This window comes from Eucyclogobius newberryi, unplaced genomic scaffold, assembly GCF_026437365.1.
Source record: "Eucyclogobius newberryi isolate DKJ021-1_F unplaced genomic scaffold, fEucNew1.0.hap1 SCAF_20, whole genome shotgun sequence".
NCBI classification, from domain to species: Eukaryota; Metazoa; Chordata; class Actinopteri; order Gobiiformes; family Gobiidae; genus Eucyclogobius; species Eucyclogobius newberryi.
In genome coordinates, this window is record NW_027315835.1 from 4681006 (window position 1) to 4704450 (window position 23445).

Sequence of the window (23445 nt, forward strand, 5' to 3'; positions counted from 1 at the left end):
GTGGATATTGGGGGAGGGGCCTGACGTTACACTTGATGCTTAACGGGCATCTCTAATGACATGTCGTTACATTGTAATTAAGGCTCTGGTCACATGTTATTACAGATCCTGTGCACTTTTGTCTTATTCAGGTCAAATGCGCCTCATATCACGCGGCCTAATGTAAAAACGAAAATGAGACGCAAAGATGTATTTTAACAAGAATTTTGCTGCGTGAGAACCATAATGGAAGCAACCGCCACAAATGTGTGTTTTGCATGTGTGTTTTTAGTCAAGCGCGCATAGGCTGGGTATGTTTGAGGCACCTGAACAATATTGTTTTATGTACCTTTTCCTGTGTAATCATTTTAAATAATAATAAAACAATATATATATATATATATATATATATATATATAATAGAAAATATATTAAAAATTAAATGTATAATAGAAAATATAGCTGCAAGCGGCGATGATCGGCCCTCGCCACGCCGCTGCAAGAGGTGGAACATGGAACATAGAGGACCTTTAAGATGTATACTTTCATTTATTATAACATTTTAGTTTATTATTTATATGTGTCATAATATACTGTATCCAAATAGAGTGACATTTTATCTATTTAATTTTGATTGTTAATGTCGGATGCCCTTCCTGACCCATCATGCACTGCTGCCCAGGATGCCGTTCTCCCTTAGATCCACTCCACTGAGGTAGGTAAACACGAGTATAATACAAATATACATGTATGGAACGATAATCTCTGCTTTACATTGAAGAATACATTTTAAATCTGTATAAAAACATAGTTTTCTGTTCTGACCTTCTCTCACTAAGCAATCATTTAAAACTAATTCATCTCTTTATTATGTGTAACAAACGTTTGCCGTGTGCTTTTTCACAGTCGTGTCCGCAGGTAATTCAAAGTACACGTAAAGTCAAAGGGCTAAAATGTACAGACCTCCCGCAACTAGAGTCTGGAATAATACAGTTTCCCTTCTTGCTCGTACACTGCATTTTTTGTGCTGTTTTCGATCATCCGACGTCTCATCGAAGACCTCGTTTGAACGCCAAGAAACCTAATACCCAGGAAACATAATACCCGGGAAATACCCAGGAAACATAATACCCGGGAAATACCCAGGAAACATAATACCCGGGAAATACCCAGGAAACATAATACCCGAGAAACATAATACCCGGGAAACATAATACCCGGGAAACATAATACCCGGGAAACATAATACCCGGGAAACATAATACCCGGGAAACATAATACCCGGGAAACATAATACCAGAGAAATACCCAGGAAACATAAGACCCAAGTCGACGTCATAAGAGCTGTGACTGTGTAATCTTCTCTGTGCAAAACTAAACATCTTTAATGGTAATAATTATGATGTATCGTGTCTTATTATTGTGCCGTACTAATCAACTTAATGTGGATTTACTTTCCACATACACTGTTGCAATAGTAGTTATTGAAGTAGAAGTTGTATTTGTAGTAGTGATTATTGTATTCATAGTAGAAGTAGTTGTTGTATTTGTAGTAGTAGTTGTAATAGTTGTATTTGTAGTAGTAGTTCTAATAGTTGTATTTGTAGTACTATTACAAATACTAGTTGTAGTAATTGTATTTGTAATAGTGGTTATTGTATTCATAGAAGTATTTGTAGTAGTAGTTGTAGTAGTAGTAGTTGTATTTGTAGTAGTAGTAGTTGTATTTGTAGTGGTAGTAGTTGTATTTGTAGTAGTACTAGTTGTATTTGTAGTAGTACTAGTTGTATTTGTAGTGGTAGTAGTTGTATTTGTAGTGGTAGTAGTTGTATTTGTAGTAGCAGTAGTTGTATTTGTAGTGGTAGTAGTTGTATTTGTAGTAGCAGTAGTTGTATTTGTAGTGGTAGTAGTTGTATTTGTAGTATTTGTAGTAGTACTAGTTGTAGTGGTAGTAGTTGTAATGGTGTTTAGCTGTCTTGCCCAGTGGCACAATGCACTACTGTGAATTCATTTATCGATTCTAGAACATTCCAAAACGTGTCGTGATTTCAGACGGAGACGAACTCTACGATGTACAGTGACGTCACGGCTCGTCAGGGATTGCGTCCACACACTTCGATTTCTCGCCCTCACTCTAGAGATCGTCCGTAATGTCGCCAATACGCACAAAAAGTACAACTATCAACTTTGCATCATCATTGCTTTTTCCAACATGGCGCTCATTTTGATGCTTTACACTCCGACCAAAACATCGTAGTTCGTTTTATACATCAAACTAGAATTGGGTTTCGACTCTTGCTTCGTTGACCGAAAAAAAGTCCCGTAAACTGTCCGTCGGCGACCATTGTATTTCGTTAATTCCTCTGTACAACGTTCGTGCTTCAGCTCGTGGGAGTCGGAAGTCGAGTTGGAACTGGATTGGCCGGTTGGTTAGATCGCGCCAATCCTACGTCCTTTGACCGATTTTGAGATCTAAAACCGACTTTTGCATTCGCCGACTTTGGATGGTTCTTGGCACAGTTCGAAATCCAATCAACAACCTTCGCTTTATCCGTACGACCAAAAAATTCGATAAAGAAAAAGGACTTCCGCTGCCGACAAACTCGAGCGATCGTTGGCACTGCTTGACCGATATCAACCGATAGTCCCAACGTCCAACGTAGACGTTTCATTCATTTGGCCTCAGAAATGAAATAATAAAACTGTCCATTGGCAGCCACCGTACTTCCAAAAGTGCTTCCTCTGCATCTTGCATACTACATTGAGTTGGTTGGAGTCTGTTGCTACGTCGGTCCCTTTCCGTTTGACCGAGCTAACCGTTGGCGTACTTGTGAAATGGACTTTCCCCGCTGCCGGTCCGACTGAAAGAAAAGCGCGGTTATTTTTAGTTTTACTCATTTGCCCAAAGACAAACTGTTCGGTGTTAGCTCCGTTTGCATCGTGTTTATCTTTCCTTCCGTTATCCTCTTGGAGCTCTCCCCCTGCGACAGGATCAGCGGGTGGTTGTCATTTGAGTTCTGCTTGGAGCCGCTCGCCGATTCGATGAAGGCCTCGCGGCTCTGGGGCTTGATGAACTGGACAGTGAGTTTGGGAGCCACCGCGGCGCCGCCCTGCTGGTGGTGGTGGCCCGGCTTGCGGAGGCACTGCGAGAGCATGGAGACGCAGCTCTTCTTGAAGTTCTCGTTCATGAAGGCGTAGATGATGGGGTTGTTGAAGCTGTTGAAGAAGCCGATGGCCTGGACCACAGCGACGATGGTGTTCACGGTGACGCCGTCGTACTTGTTCTCCAGGTCGTCTGCGGGAAACGGAAGACGAGCGGCGGTTATCGGCAACGCTCGGACCAAACTCTTGACATAACAAGCGCGGAATGTTCAACTGTACGGCATTTAATTGATCTATTTTTTTAATTTATTTTTTTATCACAGGTGTTTTTATGGCTTTTATACCTTGAAAACGCACATTATCAGTCTAGCCAGCTTGCCACTCCACAGATCTGACATGTAACCTGACCTGGTTGCGCCAATTGCTTGTCGCGTGGAGATAGATCAGTTTAATGCCAAACTGTGGAACATTAAATCATATCTACATTAAGGTCATTTTCATCAATAATACACTTTATTTGTAAATATCACACGCGTAAAAAACTCCAGTCGCCAAATTTCAACTTATCTCGGTTGAAAATGTTCTTAAAAACAGAGCGAGGGAGTAAAGAAGGACGGATCTTTTCAAGATGCAAGTGTTTGTTCCTGGACATACTTTGTATAACGTGACCATCATCTTTGCGTTTCTAGTGCATTTCCCGTTTATTCCAAAGTGAAAAGAAGCGGCAGAACTCGATACGTTTCTATGCGATGTCGTTTTACTGAAATAACACCTTTCAACAGCCGGTGACGCACTCGGTTTGAGCACTCTGGGATTAACCTGGGATCGAGAGCCACTTGAAGAAGCATTAGAGGATGAAAGAAGATGGAGAGAAGGACATTGTTGTGTTGCCTTTAAACATGCTCTACTTTGTTACTTCTCCGTCTCATGTTTTAGAAGTTGTATAGTACTGAAAACCACACATTTCTTTCTATGGGTCAAGGCGTTCCCTCGTCTGGACTTGGTGTTACCGCGTCAACTAGGAAATTTGAAACAAAGTGTTTTGTGGAGGCTCGAAGAAGAAGAAGAAGAAGAACTCGTACACAGGATGTAGTAACAGTAGTAAAAGTATAAAAGGGAATTGCATCAGTAAAAAAATTACATTTAAAAAAAGTAATTTGAGCATATTAAGACCTGTATAATTGTTAAACGTTTGGTCCTGAGGTCCTTTTGTGTTTGTCCCGGCTGCCAGGAGTACGTTCCAAAGGTATCCACGCACTGTCCACGGTGGAGGTTTTGAGCCCCAAGTACATTATGCCACCTTAACTAATCCAAACCTTTTTTCCAGCCTTAAACGTTCATCCTCTTCCCAAACCATGACCGAATCATTCCACTTGTTTCTTAACCTAATACAACGATATACTTCGTACAAACACTGTTAGCCCTGAACACGTGTTTACTGTCATAACCATGTGCAATACTGACTTAACCATGTGCAATACTGACTTAACCATGTGCAATACTGACTTAATCATGTGCAATACTGACTTAAGCATGTGCAATATACTGACTTAATCATGTGCAATCCATGTGCAATACTGACATAACCATGTGCAATACTGACATACCCATGTGCAATACTGACATAACCATGTGCAATACTGACATAACCATGTGCAATACTGACATAACCATGTGCAAAACTGACATAACCATGTGCAATACTGACATAATCATGTGCAATACTGACATAACCATGTGCAATACTGACTTAATCATGTGCAATACTGACTTAAGCATGTGCAATATACTGACTTAATCATGTGCAATCCATGTGCAATACTGACATACCCATGTGCAATACTGACATAACCATGTGCAATACTGACATAACCATGTGCAAAACTGACATAACCATGTGCAATACTGACATAACCATGTGCAATACTGACATAACCATGTGCAATACTGACATAACCATGTGCAATACTGACATAATCATGTGCAATACTGACAATCATGTGCAATACTGACATTCATACGCAATAATGTCATTCATGTGCCGATAACTGCTGTAAATAAGAGTGTTTACTTTTGCCACTGTTATAATTATTTTTGTATTATGCTATTTTTTCCCCCCTCTCTATTCCTTATTAAGAATATGAGAGGTTCTGTCCATAGAAGTTTTGTTTATAAGAGTTTTTTCTATTAAGAACATTTCCCCTTTGTGTGGACAAATAAAGTCTTATCGTCACCGTTTGAAAGGACCAATCACAGCATTCGGGGCAGACTTGTTGGACAGTGAGGGAAGGAGGAGAGATTAGAGATGGATGTGTAGATAAAGAGGTGATAAAGAGGTGATGGAGAGATGGAGTCAGAGGCGGACTTACTGTACTCGAACAGCATGTGCACGGTGTGGAACGGGGCCCAGCAGACGGTGAACAGCAGGACGATCGTGACCATCATTTTAACCGCACGCTTCTTCTTTCTGTCGCCGGCGAAAACGACGGCATAAACGTTAGCGAGCGCTCGGATGCAAAATGGACAGAAAAGATACGCCTCAGTCTGGACTTTTTTAAACACGCCATCGCAAACTCTGTGTCTGTGTGGTCTGTGTTCTGTGTGTGGTCTGTGTGTGTGTGTTTTCTGTGTGTGTGTGTGTTTTCTGTGTGTGTGTGTGTGTAACGGGTGTATTAGCAGCATGTGGAATATTTGGTGAAGCGAAAAATATTTGTTTCAACTGTTTTGAGTTTAGACGGTTTAAATCTTGTTATCCAGAAGAAAATCTCACTTACCGTATTTTCCGGACTATAAGTCGCACCTTTTTTCATAGTTTTGGCCGAGGTGCAACTTATTCTTCGATTTATAATTATATACTTTTACTCCAGTGCGACTTATGTGTTTTTTTCTTCTCTATTATGCGACTTATACTCCGGAAAATACGGTTTATAGACACATATTTAGCATTTTTTTTGTACCGTTATTGGCCTTGAAACATGAACTTAAATAATGTATCTATCATTCAGGCGTTCCCTCGTCAGGATTTGCATTAGCCCTCCATCTACTGGCAGCAGAGGGAATTACCATCGGGAGATAAATAAACATTTGCTTGTTGCATTATTGGAGACGGAAATGCTCAGAACGAGTCTGGACCTTCTGACCTTCAACCTTTGACGATACAAATCTGGGAAATTTGTAACGTTTGTTGTCGTGAGTCTCAGCGAAAACGAGCAGAAAACGAGCAGAAAAGCCGAGGTCATAAACGAGCAGAAATGAAGCTGAACACAACTCCAGAAGTGTTGATTTTTTTTGAGCTTTTAACATCGATTAAAAGCTCAAAAAAGGTGCATTTTCCAGCGCCTCGTTATATCACCGGTATTAACGCTTTCAGGAGATGTGGACATTACTTTCTTAGAATAATAATAATAATAATAGAATAATAATAATAGAATAATAACGTCTTAAATGCATCAGACTTTTCCAGTTTCTGGTGATTATGGCTCATTTTCATTTCACCCCGCACATGCACAATGAGACCACCCCGCACATGCACAATGAGACCACCCCGCACATGCACAATGAGACCACCCCGCACATGCACAATGAGACCACCCCGCACATGCACAATGAGACCACCCCGCACATGCACAATGAGACCACCCCGCACATGCACAATGAGAACACCCCGCACATGCACAATGAGACCACCCCGCACATACACGATGAGACCACCCCGCACATACACGATGAGACCACCCCGCACATACACGATGAGAACACCCCGCACATACACGATGAGAACACCCCGCACATACACGATGAGTACACCCCGCACATACACAATGAGACCACGCCTACTCCAGCCTCACCCTGAAATCTTGTTGATCTCGCGCTGGTTCATGGTGTTGAGGACGGACGAGTCGCCGACCCGTTTGTGGATCCAGAGCTCGATGCCGATGCGCGTGTACAGGAACAGCATGCTGAGCAGAGGCAGCAGGAACAGCGCCACCATGATGAATGTGGTGTAAGCCTGTCGGTGCGCCAGCGACCGCCAGCTCTCCAGACAGCACACGTGGTAGTGGTCGTACAGGAAATCGTACTTCACCTGGAACGGAACACAACACACCATGTAGTGTATTCTTATAAATACATGACTGTTCTAGAACTTGAACTAATGTATGTTGGCAATTAGCCACAGATGACTATCATTCAAATCTTCCCTCGTGAGGATTGGTGTTAGTACACCATCTACTGGCAGCAGCAGGAGTTACCATGAGGAGGGAAACAACAGCTAGCTTGATAAGCATACAGTTGATGGCAGAAATATTCATAAAGAGTCTGGTGATGATTTATGGACTTAAAAACAGCACAAAAGAGATTTCTATATATAATGTCATAAATCTGGGAAACTTGAAACTGAGTGTTTTCATGAGGCTCTGAGTAAACCTCGTAAACAGGATTAATCAAAGATGGTTAAAGCTCCAAAAAGGCAATTAAAGCTATATATTTAAATGAACTATCCTACACTCTGGGGACAAAACCTATTTTTTAAGCAAAAGTTATCATTATGATTTTACAAATTTTATTTTTTAGTTCTTCAAAAGAGAGATTAGAAAAATGTGTAATAAGGTGAATGATGATACATGTTAAGCTGTCAAAATAAAATTGCCTTTTTAGTCCCAGAAACTCTTGCAGCATAAACTATTGATACGGTTCCTACACTTTAAAACCGCCGGGAGGCTCCGGATTGATGTGTATATTTAAATGCACCTTTTCTTTTCTGTGCTCTGGAGTATTAGAGGAATAAAGTCAATGACTCACCTCCAGCCGCTGCACAAACAACATGGGCGAGCCCACGATCACAGAGATGATCCATACCAGGCCTGTAGGGGGCAGCAAAGAAAGCAGCAATTACTACATGTACCATTTACACAGAAGGGGAGAGAAGGAGGGAACAGGGAAGAAAGAGAGAAGGAAGGAACAGGGAAGAAAGAGAGAAGGAAGGAACATGGAAGAAAGAGAGAAGGAGTGGAACAGGGAAGAAAGAGAGAAGGAAGGAACAGGGAAGAAAGAGAGAAGGAAGGAACAGGGAAGAAAGAGAGAAGGAAGGAACATGGAAGAAAGAGAGAAGGAGTGGAACAGGGAAGAAAGAGAGAAGGAAGGAACAGGGAAGAAAGAGAGAAGGAAGGAACAGGGAAGAAAGAGAGAAGGAAGGAACAGGGAAGAAAGAGAGAAGGAAGGAACAGGGAAGAAAGAGAGAAGGAAGGAACAGGGAAGAAAGAGAGAAGGAAGGAACAGGGAAGAAAGAGAGAAGGAAGGAACAGGGAAGAAAGAGAGAAGGAAGGAACAGGGAAGAAAGAGAGAAGGAAGGAACATGGAAGAAAGAGAGAAGGAGTGGAACAGGGAAGAAAGAGAGAAGGAAGGAACAGGGAAGAAAGAGAGAAGGAAGGAACAGGGAAGAAAGAGAGAAGGAAGGAACAGGGAAGAAAGAGAGAAGGAAGGAACAGGGAAGAAAGAGAGAAGGAAGGAACAGGGAAGAAAGAGAGAAGGAAGGAACAGGGAAGAAAGAGAAGGAAGGAACAGGGAAGAAAGAGAGAAGGAGTGGAACAGGGAAGAAAGAGAGAAGGAGTGGAACAGGGAAGAAAGAGAGAAGGAAGGAACAGGGAAGAAAGAGAGAAGGAAGGAAAAGGGAAGAAAGAGAGAAGGAAGGAAAAGGGAAGAAAGAGAGAAGGAAGGAACAGGGAAGAAAGAGAGAAGGAAGGAACAGGGAAGAAAGAGAGAAGGAAGGAACAGGGAAGAAAGAGAGAAGGAGTGGAACAGGGAAGAAAGAGAGAAGGAGTGGAACAGGGAAGAAAGAGAGAAGGAGTGGAACAGGGAAGAAAGAGAGAAGGAAGGAACAGGGAAGAAAGAGAGAAGGAAGGAACAGGGAAGAAAGAGAGAAAGAAGGAACAGGGAAGAAAGAGAGAAGGAAGGAACAGGGAAGAAAGAGAGAAGGAAGGAACAGGGAAGAAAGAGAGAAGGAAGGAACAGGGAAGAAAGAGAGAAGGAAGGAACAGGGAAGAAAGAGAGAAGGAAGGAACAGGGAAGAAAGAGAAGGAAGGAACAGGGAAGAAAGAGAGAAGGAGTGGAACAGGGAAGAAAGAGAGAAGGAAGGAACAGGGAAGAAAGAGAAGGAAGGAACAGGGAAGAAAGAGAGAAAGAAGGAACAGGGAAGAAAGAGAGAAGGAGTGGAACAGGGAAGAAAGAGAGAAGGAAGGAACAGGGAAGAAAGAGAGAAGGAAGGAACAGGGAAGAAAGAGAGAAGGAAGGAACAGGGAAGAAAGAGAGAAGGAGTGGAACAGGGAAGAAAGAGAGAAGGAGTGGAACAGGGAAGAAAGAGAGAAGGAGTGGAACAGGGAAGAAAGAGAGAAGGAAGGAACATGGAAGAAAGAGAGAAGGAAGGAACAGGGAAGAAAGAGAGAAGGAAGGAACAGGGAATAAAGAGAGAAGGAAGGAACAGGGAAGAAAGAGAGAAGGAAGGAACATGGAAGAAAGAGAGAAGGAGTGGAACAGGGAAGAAAGAGAGAGGAGTGGAACAGGGAAGAAAGAGAGAAGGAGTGGAACAGGGAAGAAAGAGAGAAGGAAGGAACAGGGAAGAAAGAGAGAAGGAAGGAACAGGGAAGAAAGAGAGAAGGAAGGAACAGGGAAGAAAGAGAGAAAGAAGGAACAGGGAAGAAAGAGAGAAGGAAGGAACAGGGAAGAAAGAGAGAAGGAAGGAACATGGAAGAAAGAGAGAAGGAAGGAACATGGAAGAAAGAGAGACGGAAGGAACATGGAAGAAAGAGAGAAGGAAGGAACAGGGAAGAAAGAGAGAAGGAAGGAACAGGGAAGAAAGAGAGAAGGAAGGAACAGGGAAGAAAGAGAGAAGGAAGGAACATGGAAGAAAGAGAGAAGGAAGGAACAGGGAAGAAAGAGAGAAGGAAGGAACAGGGAAGAAAGAGAGAAGGAAGGAACAGGGAAGAAAGAGAGAAAGAAGGAACAGGGAAGAAAGAGAGAAGGAAGGAACAGGGAAGAAAGAGAGAAAGAAGGAACAGGGAAGAAAGAGAGAAAGAAGGAACAGGGAAGAAAGAGAGAAGGAAGGAACATGGAAGAAAGAGAGAAGGAAGGAACAGGGAAGAAAGAGAGAAGGAGTGGAACAGGGAAGAAAGAGAGAAGGAGTGGAACAGGGAAGAAAGAGAGAAGGAGTGGAACAGGGAAGAAAGAGAGAAGGAGTGGAACAGGGAAGAAAGAGAGAAGGAGGGAACAGGGAAGAAAGAGAGAAGGAAGGAACAGGGAAGAAAGAGAGAAGGAAGGAACAGGGAAGAAAGAGAGAAAGAAGGAACAGGGAAGAAAGAGAGAAGGAAGGAACAGGGAAGAAAGAGAGAAGGAAGGAACATGGAAGAAAGAGAGAAAGAAGGAACAGGGAAGAAAGAGAGAAAGAAGGAACAGGGAAGAAAGAGAGAAAGAAGGAACAGGGAAGAAAGAGAGAAGGAGTGGAACAGGGAAGAAAGAGAGAAGGAAGGAACAGGGAAGAAAGAGAGAAGGAGTGGAACATGGAAGAAAGAGAGAAGGAAGGAACAGGGAAGAAAGAGAGAAGGAAGGAACATGGAAGAAAGAGAGAAGGAAGGAACAGGGAAGAAAGAGAGAAGGAAGGAACAGGGAAGAAAGAGAGAAGGAAGGAACATGGAAGAAAGAGAGAAGGAAGGAACATGGAAGAAAGAGAGAAGGAAGGAACAGGGAAGAAAGAGAGAAGGAAGGAACAGGGAAGAAAGAGAGAAGGAAGGAACAGGGAAGAAAGAGAGAAGGAAGGAACAGGGAAGAAAGAGAGAAGGAAGGAACAGGGAAGAAAGAGAGAAGGAAGGAACAGGGAAGAAAGAGAGAAGGAAGGAACAGGGAAGAAAGAGAAGGAAGGAACAGGGAAGAAAGAGAGAAGGAGTGGAACAGGGAAGAAAGAGAGAAGGAGTGGAACAGGGAAGAAAGAGAGAAGGAAGGAACAGGGAAGAAAGAGAGAAGGAAGGAACAGGGAAGAAAGAGAGAAGGAAGGAAAAGGGAAGAAAGAGAGAAGGAAGGAACAGGGAAGAAAGAGAGAAGGAAGGAACAGGGAAGAAAGAGAGAAGGAAGGAACAGGGAAGAAAGAGAGAAGGAAGGAACAGGGAAGAAAGAGAGAAGGAAGGAACAGGGAAGAAAGAGAGAAGGAGTGGAACAGGGAAGAAAGAGAGAAGGAGTGGAACAGGGAAGAAAGAGAGAAGGAAGGAACAGGGAAGAAAGAGAGAAAGAAGGAACAGGGAAGAAAGAGAGAAGGAAGGAACAGGGAAGAAAGAGAGAAGGAAGGAACAGGGAAGAAAGAGAAGGAAGGAACAGGGAAGAAAGAGAGAAGGAGTGGAACAGGGAAGAAAGAGAGAAGGAAGGAACAGGGAAGAAAGAGAGAAAGAAGGAACAGGGAAGAAAGAGAGAAGGAAGGAACAGGGAAGAAAGAGAGAAGGAAGGAACAGGGAAGAAAGAGAGAAGGAGTGGAACAGGGAAGAAAGAGAGAAGGAGTGGAACAGGGAAGAAAGAGAGAAGGAAGGAACAGGGAAGAAAGAGAGAAGGAAGGAACATGGAAGGAGAGGGGTTAGAAAGAAAGAGGGAAAGAAAAACAGCCAGATAAAAAAGGTTCTTTATTATATTGTGACCTGAATAATCACAATTAACAATTAACCCAATAAGTCATTATTTAATTCCTGTAGAGACAATGATGATGATGAAGATGATGATGAAGATGATGATGATGAAGATGATGATGAAGATGATGATAATTGGAAGTGAAAGAGCAAATACAAAAGGACCTACAATCATGATTATCAGAAATGGTCTGATGATGGAATAATAATGATAATTGATAATGGGCTTTTCCCCGTTCATGTCGATATTATTATTTTAAACTCGTATTCGAGGCCGTTTTACAGTGATTCTACTTGTACTTGAGTAAAAGTTCTTCTGGTCAGAAAACATTCAAATCGGTCAGTTACTGTTTCAAGCCTCATTCAAGCTGCTTCACCCTGAAACTAAAGTGAACGTGACTCATGTTTGAGCTCAGAGTGAGAGGTCGTCTCAAACAGACGACATCAGAAGATTTTCAATACAAATGGGGACAATTTCAATCAGCATTAATCAATGTTTTGATGGTTTTAGCCCTGGTTTTGTCCCTGTTTTGTCTTGGTTCAGTCCCATTTTTCCCCCGGATTAGTCCCAGTTTAGTCCTGGTTTAGCCCTGGTTTAGCCCTGGTTGAGGTAAAGACAGACAGTAACACCACTACATGTCATACTTCTACACACTACAAATACGACTCTCCCGCTCTACCGCCCTCTTTACCCGCTCTACCGCCCTCTTTGCCCTCTTTACCCGCTCTACCGCCCTCTTTACCCTCTCTACCGCCCTCTTTGCCCTCTTTACTCGCTCTACCGCCCTCTTTACCCGCTCTACCGCCCTCTTTGCCCGCTCTATAGCCCTCTTTGCCCTCTTTACCCGCTCTACCACCCTCTTTGCCCTCTTTGCCCTCTTTACCCTCTCTACCGCCCTCTTTGCCCGCTCTATAGCCCTCTTTGCCCTCTTTACCCGCTCTACCACCCTCTTTGCCCTCTTTGCCCGCTCTACCGCCCTCTTTGCCCGCTCTACCCCCCTCTTTGCCCGCTCTACCGCCCTCTTTACCCTCTTTGCCCGCTCTACCGCCCTCTTTACCCGCTCTACCGCCCTCTTTGCCCGCTCTATAGCCCTCTTTGCCCTCTTTACCCGCTCTACCACCCTCTTTGCCCTCTTTGCCCTCTTTGCCTGCTCTACCGCCCTCTTTGCCCGCTCTACCCCCCTCTTTGCCCGCTCTACCGCCCTCTTTGCCCTCTTTGCCCGCTCTACTGCCCTCTTTGCCCTCTTTGCCCGCTCTACCGCCCTCTTTGCCCTCTTTGCCCGCTCTACTGCCCTCTTTGCCCTCTTTACCCGCTCTACCGCCCTCTTTGCCCTCTTTACCCGCTCTACCGCCCTCTTTGCCCTCTTTACCCGCTCTACCGCCCTCTTTACCCGCTCTACCGCCCTCTTTGCCCGCTCTACCGCCCTCTTTACCCGCTCTACCGCCCTCTTTGCCCGCTCTATAGCCCTCTTTGCCCTCTTTACCCGCTCTACCACCCTCTTTGCCCTCTTTGCCCTCTTTGCCCGCTCTACCGCCCTCTTTGCCCGCTCTACCGCCCTCTTTGCCCTCTTTACTCGCTCTACCGCCCTCTTTACCCGCTCTACCGCCCTCTTTGCCCGCTCTATAGCCCTCTTTGCCCTCTTTACCCGCTCTACCACCCTCTTTGCCCTCTTTGCCCTCTTTGCCCGCTCTACCGCCCTCTTTGCCCGCTCTATAGCCCTCTTTGCCCTCTTTACCCGCTCTACCACCCTCTTTGCCCTCTTTGCCCGCTCTACCGCCCTCTTTGCCCGCTCTACCCCCCTCTTTGCCCGCTCTACCACCCTCTTTACCCTCTTTGCCCGCTCTACCGCCCTCTTTACCCGCTCTACCGCCCTCTTTGCCCGCTATATAGCCCTCTTTGCCCTCTTTACCCGCTCTACCACCCTCTTTGCCCTCTTTGCCCTCTTTGCCTGCTCTACCGCCCTCTTTGCCCGCTCTACCCCCCTCTTTGCCCGCTCTACCGCCCTCTTTGCCCGCTCTACCGCCCTCTTTGCCCTCTTTGCCCGCTCTACTGCCCTCCACTGGTCGGTGGCGCACACTGGTTTCGTGGCACTGGTACCTAACATCTTGTAGGCGCGCTTGGACGAGTACTGGCGCCTCATCTGCAGCGGGAACACGATGCCCTGGTACCTCTCGATGGCGATGCAGGTCATGGTCAGGATCCCCGTGACGATGGCCGTGGTCTGGACGAACGGGACGGTCTTGCACACCAGCACGCCTGAAAGCCAGAGCGCAGCGGCGTCAAAAGAGAGAAGGGATGACAGTATCAAGAGTAGACGACTAACGATTATTTGGGTTCTTTTTATTGTACATTGAGACTTTTTAAATACTTTTTAAATAAATACATTTAAAACATTAACAAAATGGGACAGTTACTAAAGTAATATGAACTCTTTTTCTTTCTTTCTTTTGATGCCACTACTTATTTTCAACTTTTATTCTACTTTTCTACTATTATTCTCCTTGGTCTTCAGAACGGAGTGTTTATACGTCTGTTTGCCGTAACCCGACTGACCCGATAAAAAAAAATAGCCGACTGAAAAAAAGAAATCTGCATTTTGTCAAAAATGATGCCAAATATTTTGTCTTATATCTCGCCGACTCAGCGACCGTTTTTTCAAAAAAAGCGCTGTGCTGAATAATTTTGTATCACTGGAACTCGCTAGAAATATTTTAAAGCCGAAAATGTCGCAAAAACTGTCCAGAAATTAAACTTAACACGAAGGAGAACGTCTCATTGACTGTTGAAGCCCGACCCCGGGTCACTGTGGGTCACTGCGGGTCACTGGTAGAATCAAAAAATGGCACGATTTGGATATTGTTTTTGCCTTCAAAGTTAAAAAAAAAAAATAATTACCTACCAACCGACCGACCCACTTGAAAAATGTTGGGTCAGGTTACAGCAAACACAATTTATTTGGGGCAGCCTAATCAGGATTCCTCAAACTGTGAAAGAAGCTAAACGTGACTCCGGCTGAGTTTGTGACGTTAGGGATCATCTCAAAATGGGTTGAAGCTGAAAAGACTTAATTTTTTTGTCTCTCTCTCTGGATGTTTCTTGTCAAAACCTGTAATTGTCAATTGCCTGTGTTTAGACCTTAGACATGTCAGAATGACAAAAGCAGTACACGCTCTTTTGCCTCAGTGAGAATCTCACGTCTTCTGTGATTGGCTGAAACCTCATGCGGGTTTGTTTTGTTTCCTTCTTCCGGTCAGTGCGTAGCACGTCACTAATCTCTAATCTCTTCATAATTTTCTGCGCCGCGTCTTGCAGCAAAAAAGCTTTTCCAACTTTTCTGCACCAGCCGCGTTGGCGACGGCGACGCCCGCCCCGCCCCTTGTGCGGGCCACAGCGCGCCGTGCGCACCCGCGCACGCACCCGCCGTACTCCGCGCACGCACTCGCCGCCTAATGTTGGCCTAATGCTCGTTGCAGTTTTTTAGCATTTCAAAACAATGAGTGCCACAACGATGTATTGAAGCTTCAAAGCAACAAAAAGATGAAATGTAGGTTCAACCCCCCCTGCTCTATACCTTTTCTAATCCTTCCAGTTCTGACGATACAAGCAAATGCAGCAGACAGTGTGAGCTTTGTATTGATTTGACACTTTCCCTCATATTTATCAGTGCCGTTTTCTCTTTCTCTGGTGTATTTTTGGCGCGTGAACAGGTTTTTAAACAGAGGCGTCGAGGCCACTGGAATCCCCAAATGACCCGATGAATAGCGAGAGAGAGAGAGAGAGCGAGAGGGACGGAGGGAGGAAGAGATGGCAGAAAACAAGAGAAAGCCCCGAATCTCTGCTGGAAGTGGATTTGCTCTGATGAAGCCGAGTGTCTGAAAAGAGATTTACTGACAAACAACACTTTTATGTGGACAGGAAGCTGTAAAAGACACAAAACATTCATATTGACTTTGTGACTGCTACAAAAGACACATTCTATGCATTATTTGTCCCGTTATTGGCCTTCAAACGCGCTCTGTCTCCGAAAGCGCACATTACTTCATATCTGTGAGACGGTGCATCATCAGGCTTCGTGTTAACGCTCCATCTACTGGCAGCAGAGGGAACTACCAAGGGGGAAACAAACAAAACTAGCTTCCCGCCAACACGCTAACGACAGCACGCGGAAGAATGAAATCGAACACAAATTTGAACCGACCGATGCGTCCGACTTTATGTGAACGCGCACGAATATTTTCAAGAGTATTCACAAAGTACGGAGGAGCGCATTCGCTGGCGGGTTAGCTTAGCCTCTCTCGTTGCGTTAGTCCCACTTCGACGCACACTTCTGAAGCGGGATTAGGAGGTTACGGCCCCATCGCGCTCGAGGTTTTCAGCGCCAGCATCTGGTTCTCCATCTCCCAGCGTGTCTCCATGGAAACGGTTAACGGGTTGCTAACTGTGTGCAAAGCGAGGCAAGCCTATCTTTGAAGACGAATGCTAGACGTTAACGGCTAGAAATGAATTGAAATAAACAAAAAATATACGTAAAGCTGGTGAGAAAATGGAAAAAAATTGGAAACTAGATTCAGAAAGTTCATGCGTCGCTCTGTAATCGTGGGTTGCATCTTCGGGACGATTAACGCGGCGTAATCCTCACCCGCGAGTCCAATTTATCAGCTTTGGTTTGTTTTGACAATATAATCCGCCAATTTTGTAGTAGGGTTGCGTAACGGCTTTAACAATGTACGTAAAAAGTCAACAAAAGTGCCGTGAAACAACGTGATAAGCTGCAGGTCACACTATAGTGTCACAATACGTTACTGGCCGCTACGGTTAGCATTTAGCTTAAACTCTCCATTCGGACTGCAAATTCTCCCGACGTGCCGTGACAATCCCTGAGCTCTGCAGCGGCGATGTGCTCCAGTCGCCAAGTTGGGTAAAAACGATGACCAGCAGCGTGTTACCGTGACGACTAAATCAAGCGATTAAACTAGCAGACATTTAGGTTGGTCTACGTTAACGCGCCGACCCGGACAAAGTCATGACCGATACATTTCCCGTTTGTAAAAGAATGTTTTGAGATGGATTTTAGCTTCCGTTTACATTAGCTCTGCGCAGGCGTTAGCAACATTAGCGTAACTGTGACGCTCGGGGGCAGCGGAGGAGCAGATTCACAGACAGCAGGGGGCAGTAGAGCACAACTAAAGGTGAAATCGCACACGAGACGCTGCCGTGTTTATCCTTCAGCTAGCACGTTCCGCGGCTAGCTCGGACTCGGACTCAAAAACGTCTCTACTCGAGCAGAAAAAGGTGATACATGTGAGCGTGTTGCAGTGTTACCGCTGTTTATCGGGTTTTCTACAACCGTGTGTTTTGTTCTTTTACATGTCAAGTATATATTGTGTAGCGTTGTAGATCTTTATTGCCTTTTCACCATTTCGTTTTTACAAGTCGCATTTAGCTTTTAGCGGAGAAAATGCCATCGCTCAACATTGACATTGACAGAAGTGGCTTGTACACAGCTGTTTTGTCTCCGCTAATGTTCTTTTTTTTATACTATTGATACAAAGGCCTTGATAGAAAAGCGTTGACCAAGAAAATATTGCATATATTTTATACTTCAGATCGTGAAAAACAGGAGAAAAACGTGTAAAGAGTGTTTAAATTTGCACTGGGAAAAAACTGATTTTACTTTATTGCGCGGGAGAGAAAAAAGACCATTACACGGAGCTGCAGAATCCCACCTGTGACGCCTTCGCTTCACAATCCCATTAACTTCACAAAAGGTCGGTTTCCCACTTGTAACGCACCGGCGCCATGGCAACCTAAAGCCCCACCCACTGAGGCCATGTCCAGCTTTAGCGACCTGCACCGCCTCCAGGCATTCGAACGTTTCCCCCCAAACAGAGGCCAATTCAACCACCTGTAAATCTGTATTTTTATTATTGGCAACGTTTAATGTTGTGCAAAAAATGGAAATGTGGTCGTGCGCTGCAAAAAAAAATGCGAAAAATCAGGTTTTGCCGCTTTTCTGTCGCCACAAAGTGAAACGCGTGTAATGTCACGCGGCGTGGCATTAAACCCGGCTATCTCCACGGAGACGACCGCACGACAACACCCGGCCAAGATACGGGTCAGCTCTGCGGAAAAGGCGAGCCCACTCTCAGTAAAATTGCGTGTTTTAAGAGCTTTTTTAGCAAGTTACTAAAGCCAAGATACTTAAGTTTGTGTTTTGTGGTCAGTAGACGGTAATAAGCAGTAATAAATGGGTAATTATTTGGTAAATTCATGTTTGTTTACTTTATATTTAACGAAGATAACCTTTTAATTGTTCCGCTTGTAATGGGGGTCATTCAAAGTGTGCTAAAGTCACACCGTAATCTTTAAATGATCAAGTTTATTCAATTTGAGTCGTTTTATTGTGTTCATTCAGCCAATTAAGAGTGAGAAGTGAACGTATACTGTAGTTGTCCTTAATTATCATGTGCAAAAGCTGTTTTTAAGAAGGTTCGTCTAAGTTTTGCTTTACTTTTTAGTTCTGACGGCACGTTTTGTGGGACAGCGTTTGCCCGTCTCGTCCTCCTGAAGAAACAAACTCCAGATAAAAGCCAAACAACGATTTCAAGCTTGATTAAACTCGCAATGTCATTTTATACAGTTTGTTTCTTACGTTTTAAAAATGTGTTTCTTTTCCCTTTCGTCGTTAACAAAATAAAACGCCAAATACCAATGATCTTGATCCACAAACTGAAGAGCTAACTGGTGGATAATCTGTTCATTTTTTCCCTTTTCAACCACATGATAACTACGTTTCTGCGTCGTACAGAAAAAGCCCAGGGTTGTGTTTAGTTTGATACATTTTTCATGATTAAAAGAACCTTCTGATCTCTCTCTGAGCTGAAACACAGTCGTTCTGAAGCTTTTGTAAATCACGTCTTCTCCACTCGGCTCGTTATTGGACAGTATAATGGCAGCGCTGCACTCTGTCGCCCTCTGTTGGCCACTCCACGCGCTTGTAAACGAACCGGCAGAGAAAAGATTGAACGTAGAAGGATGATGGAGATTTTAAAACACAATCGAGCAGTTATTTTCTGTTTATTAGCTCCAGATCATGTCCGGTTTTAACTCACGCCGTTCTTTTTGTCTTATTGTGATGCATTTTATTCTACAACGCAGTGACTAAAGTCAACTGTGTTCGCCTTATTTCGCTAAAACCGTCGCAATGTTTCAGTTTTTTTCATTTTCTCCATTTGTTGCATTGAAAGACTTGAAGATTTAGTTTAATTTGTCGGTTATTTTAGTGGAAAATGTCAAAGCTAAACGTGGGAAGAGTCTCCATTTTGAAAAACTTGACTTACAAAGCTACAACGGCTGAATTGCACTTATCTGTTCTTGCAAATGAACGTTTTCTTGATTAATCTTCAGATATAAAGCTCAACAATATCAAACATTCTCTGTAAAAATGAACGATGTGTATTTTGTGTGTTTTGGACAAAGGTTTCTGCTAAAAAAGTGTGAAATTTCTACTTAAAAGCACAATTTTGCTTGACATTTTGCGCAGCTTAGTTTGGCAAGATACAAAAACATATTAAAAAAAACAGTTAAAATGAGATCAAATTGCCAATATTAACAATCAGAATTCAAGAAATCTTAAAAAAAAAAAAATAAATAAAAGGTGCAGAGCAGTTTGTCCTCAGCAGCCGATACTTGTCCTTTAGTTTGGATCAATTCGTCAATAGTTTAATTTAATTTGCTGCTGTTTTTTTCCCGTCACTTTAGGACACAACAAATCAGGACGTTCATTAACCTTGGTATTCCCCCGACGTTCTCCTTCCACGACATAAATCTGCTTCTCGTTCACGATATCCGCTTTGGTTTTCCTCAAAAACACTTGAGTAACTGGATCAAAGTCAATCTTAAAGCACAAATAATACTGTAAAAACAACTATATTTAGGTTAGTTTTATTTCTAGCATCAACGACAAAAACATGGATGAGTTCGTACACTCGCTAAGCTAACCGTTTCTCATAGCTAATGCTAACCTTTCTTAAAATGTTTTTAAAAAATCGGATAAACAACCAATGAAAATGTAAAGTAGTTTATTATGTAAATTTGTTGTATATTTTTAATTCTTTATGCCTCAACAGTAGCATTAGCATTAGCACCGAGACACAAACACTAGGTTTAGGTTTAGGAACAGGTCATTTGGTTAAACGTAGGTCTCGCTAACTAGCATGTTTGCTAACTTTGCCCATTTGTTGTACCTATGTTCCCCCTTCTCTATGAACGGGGGAACTACGCTAATACTAGCATAGGCTACTTGTTCAGGTTCCACAGTCCCAAAAGTTGTGCATAAATGTATGATTTTACAGCATAAACAATAGCTGCATATAACTCTAACCGTAACCTTAAACCTAACACTAACGTTAAACCTAAACCTAAACCTGACTGTGAAATAATAGTTAGCTAAACCCTTTTCTGTAGTTGAACAGTTGAGCGGGTTTCGTGGGGTCGTTTTTCTTGTAAACTTGTTGTGCTCTGAGCCCATTGTTAGAAAAGGAGTGGGTAGAAGAGCAGCCTTGTGTCAACCCACTGCCTTTCAACGCAGCGTTTACAAAATGTGCGACATCCGTAAGGACAATGAGGAAAGAAGCGCTGCACAACCTCCTGATACAACTGAAAACCTTCCTCAGCCTCGTAAGAGAACGGTATTGTCATAAGACGGTGGTAAAGAGCTTAAGATCCTTTTTCAAATGATTCAGCGAACAAAGCAACGCAAACAAAACAACGCAAACAAAACAACGCAAACAAAACAACGCAAACAAAACAACACAAACAAAACAACGCAAACAAAACAACGCATACAAAGAGCGATTGGATAATGCTTCTCTGCTACTTCACTGCAAGTTTATTTGAGCGGACAGAGAGATCGAGCATCGTTCCAGTTCTTGTTTCACGATAACGACAGAGGTGTTGACGATAAAAACGGGTTAAAAAACAACCGCATTTTGACAATTAAAAAAGGCAAATTCTTCCACGTCCAGCTCAGAACGTAGACAGTTTAGAATGTCGTGACGTGTGACCTCCTGTGGATCAATAAAGTTACGCATAAATCGCTGAACAAATACACGATTATGGCCTGTAGGTGTCACTCTAACAGGAAGACGTACGTGTTCGTGTACCGGTACTTTCATGATACATTTACACGACCAGTAAAACACCAAATCCAATAACTGGAATAATCAGATAACCCAATAATTAGATTCGATTTCGCTGCACTTAATGTGTTAATCAATGTGTTTTTTTTTTTTTTTTTTACAGTGTTTCCAAGACAAATCTGGTCATTATCTGATTTGTGGAGCTGTCGGGTCATCGAAATCCGATGCGAGTAATCTGATTTCTCTGGGAAGGGAAACTGTGCAAAGAAAAAGGTGCAAATGAGAAAAACGAAAGGGAAATTCTTACAGATGGAAAGAGTTATTTTTTTTTAAATTCATTGTACTTTGTCGTCCAAATACAACAGTTTCTCAAAAAAATCCACAAAGTGTCACTGGGTGTTTTGGATAATCAGATTTCTCTCGGAAACACGAAACCAATAAACCAGGTCTAATCATAGTTGTGTTATCTTCTTACTCGTGTTCTAGACAGATTTTAACGGACCAAATACAGTAAATGTGTCCAAAGTACCGTATTTTCTGGACTATAAGTCGCACCAGCCAAAAAAAGCATATCAGAGAATAAAAAAAACATATATAAGTCGCACTGGAGTATAAGTATATAAGTATAAATATAGGTATAAGTCGCACCCAGGCCAAAACTAACTAACATCGCCGAACCGCTAAGGTGATATTTCCATACTCCGATAACCCCAGAAATCAGACAATGAGCGGTTCGAACTAAAACAAGCACGTAACTGAGTTTGCGTAACCGTCGCGGCCATTTTTGAGGTTTATTCGTTAACTTTAGTCCCGTTATCGTCTCGTGTTATCGCTCGCGGTTTCTCGATTGGCAGTAGAAAAATAATCTTTCTTTGCTCATAAATGATTGATCTCTGCTTTTTGTTCTTTAAAGAGAATAATAAATGTCTTTCTGCAACGTTTCACACCAAGATTTAATCAGTTTTCAGTCAAATTTAATTAAATCTAATGAGATTGGACCTTTATACATCTAATTTAGTTCTTATTTAGACAGATGCAAGTCTTTTAGTCACGGTTTAATCTGATTTTTGGTCTGTTTTGCATCTTGTTTAGTGCTTGTGCTGCTCTGGTTACGACATATTTGTTGCATAATCTTCTTGGGGAAAAGTAAAATAAGTCCTGGTTTTAGTTCAGTCTTGGAAATAGATTCGTTTCGGACCTTGTTTCATGCATATTTATCTCTGGTTTAGACTTACTCATGGTGTATTCTTGAAAGAAAAAACAAAAGAAAGAAGAATTGGTCCTACGTTAGTTTAGTCCTGGTTTAGTTTGGGTGAATACTCCTGGTTCAGACCTGTTTGGTTTCTGTTGTGGACCGTGTTTACTGTGTTATCTCTGTGCCTGTTATTGTTTTAGTCGTAGTTTAGTACTGGAATAATCCGAGAAATAGTCACAAAAGAACTTAAGCGTCTCATTCTTACATAATAACAAAGATCAAGTCGCAGTTTTGGCTCCTGCTTTGGGACTAGACCAAGTTTAACCCAGTTTTAGATCTAGTTTAGTCTCGGTCCAGCTCAGAACTAAACAGATTTAGACAAAGTTTAAACAGATTTAGACACATTTTAACAGATTTAGACAAAGTTTAAGCAGATTTAGACAAACTTTATTGACGCACAAAGGAACTTAAGCATCTCATTCTAACATAGTAACAAAGATCTAGTTGTAGTTTTGGCTCCTGCTTTGGGACAAGTTTAATCCAGTTTTAGATCTAGTTTGGTCTTGGTCCAGCTCAGAACTAAGATTACAAACAGTCCAAGTCCAAGTCCTCTAAACCCGCTTGAAATCCGCGTCCCGTCCGATAACCGTCTGTCCCCCGCGGTCCCATGCGTCCCCCCCGCGGTCCCATGCGTCCCCCGCGGTCCCATGCGTCCCCCGCGGTCCCGTGCGTCCCCCGCGGTCCCGTGCGTCCCCCGCGGTCCCGTGCGTCCCCCGCGGTCCCATGCGTCCCCCCCGCGGTCCCATGCGTCCCCCGCGGTCCCCATTACCTCCGAACCACTCGGACGAGATGTTCTGCAGCAGCGTGAACGGGACGCAGAAGAAGGTGATGAGGAGGTCGCTCACGGCCAGCGAGCAGATGAAGATGTCCGTGGCCGTCTGGATGGCGCGCTTCTTCAGCACGATGTAGATGACCAGCGTGTTCCCGGCGAGCGCGAGCGCGAAGATGACCGCGTAGAGGACGACGAACGTGGTCTTGGCGCAGTACGGCAGCTCCGGGACGTACACGAGCGGCTGGATGTCGTAGGCGCGGATGAACTCGGCGCGCGTCAGGTTGTAGCGCTGCAGCGTCTTCTGGAGCACCTCGGGCGTGATGCGTCCCGCGCCCGAGGTGGACGCGTCCGCCATCCCGTGTCCCGTGTCCCCCCGGTGTCCCGTGGAGCGGAGGGCGGCGCGCGTAAAAGAGGCTGAGCGGTGCGTAAAAGCGTTCCAGCCGCGCGTCGGGAGCGTCCGGCACCGACTGGAACCGCGACTGGAACTGACGCCAAGTGAAGTAACGGGACCAATTCACTCTCCGCGAGGCTCCGGCACG

At 43.7% G+C, this 23445-nt stretch overlaps 1 protein-coding gene across 1 annotated transcript; it reads right to left on the reverse strand.

Moving 5' to 3' along the window:
- Positions 1-2873: 2873 nt before the first annotated feature.
- On the reverse strand, positions 2874-23261 carry qrfprb (pyroglutamylated RFamide peptide receptor b). The gene is made up of 6 exons (XM_072456285.1): positions 22904-23261; positions 13837-13995; positions 7882-7943; positions 6930-7165; positions 5451-5548; positions 2874-3274 (listed from the first exon to the last, which is right to left on the reverse strand). Exons 1-6 carry the CDS (start codon positions 23259-23261, stop codon positions 2874-2876), a joined length of 1314 nt encoding a protein of 437 aa, XP_072312386.1.
- Between the last annotated feature and the right edge of the window lie 184 nt (positions 23262-23445).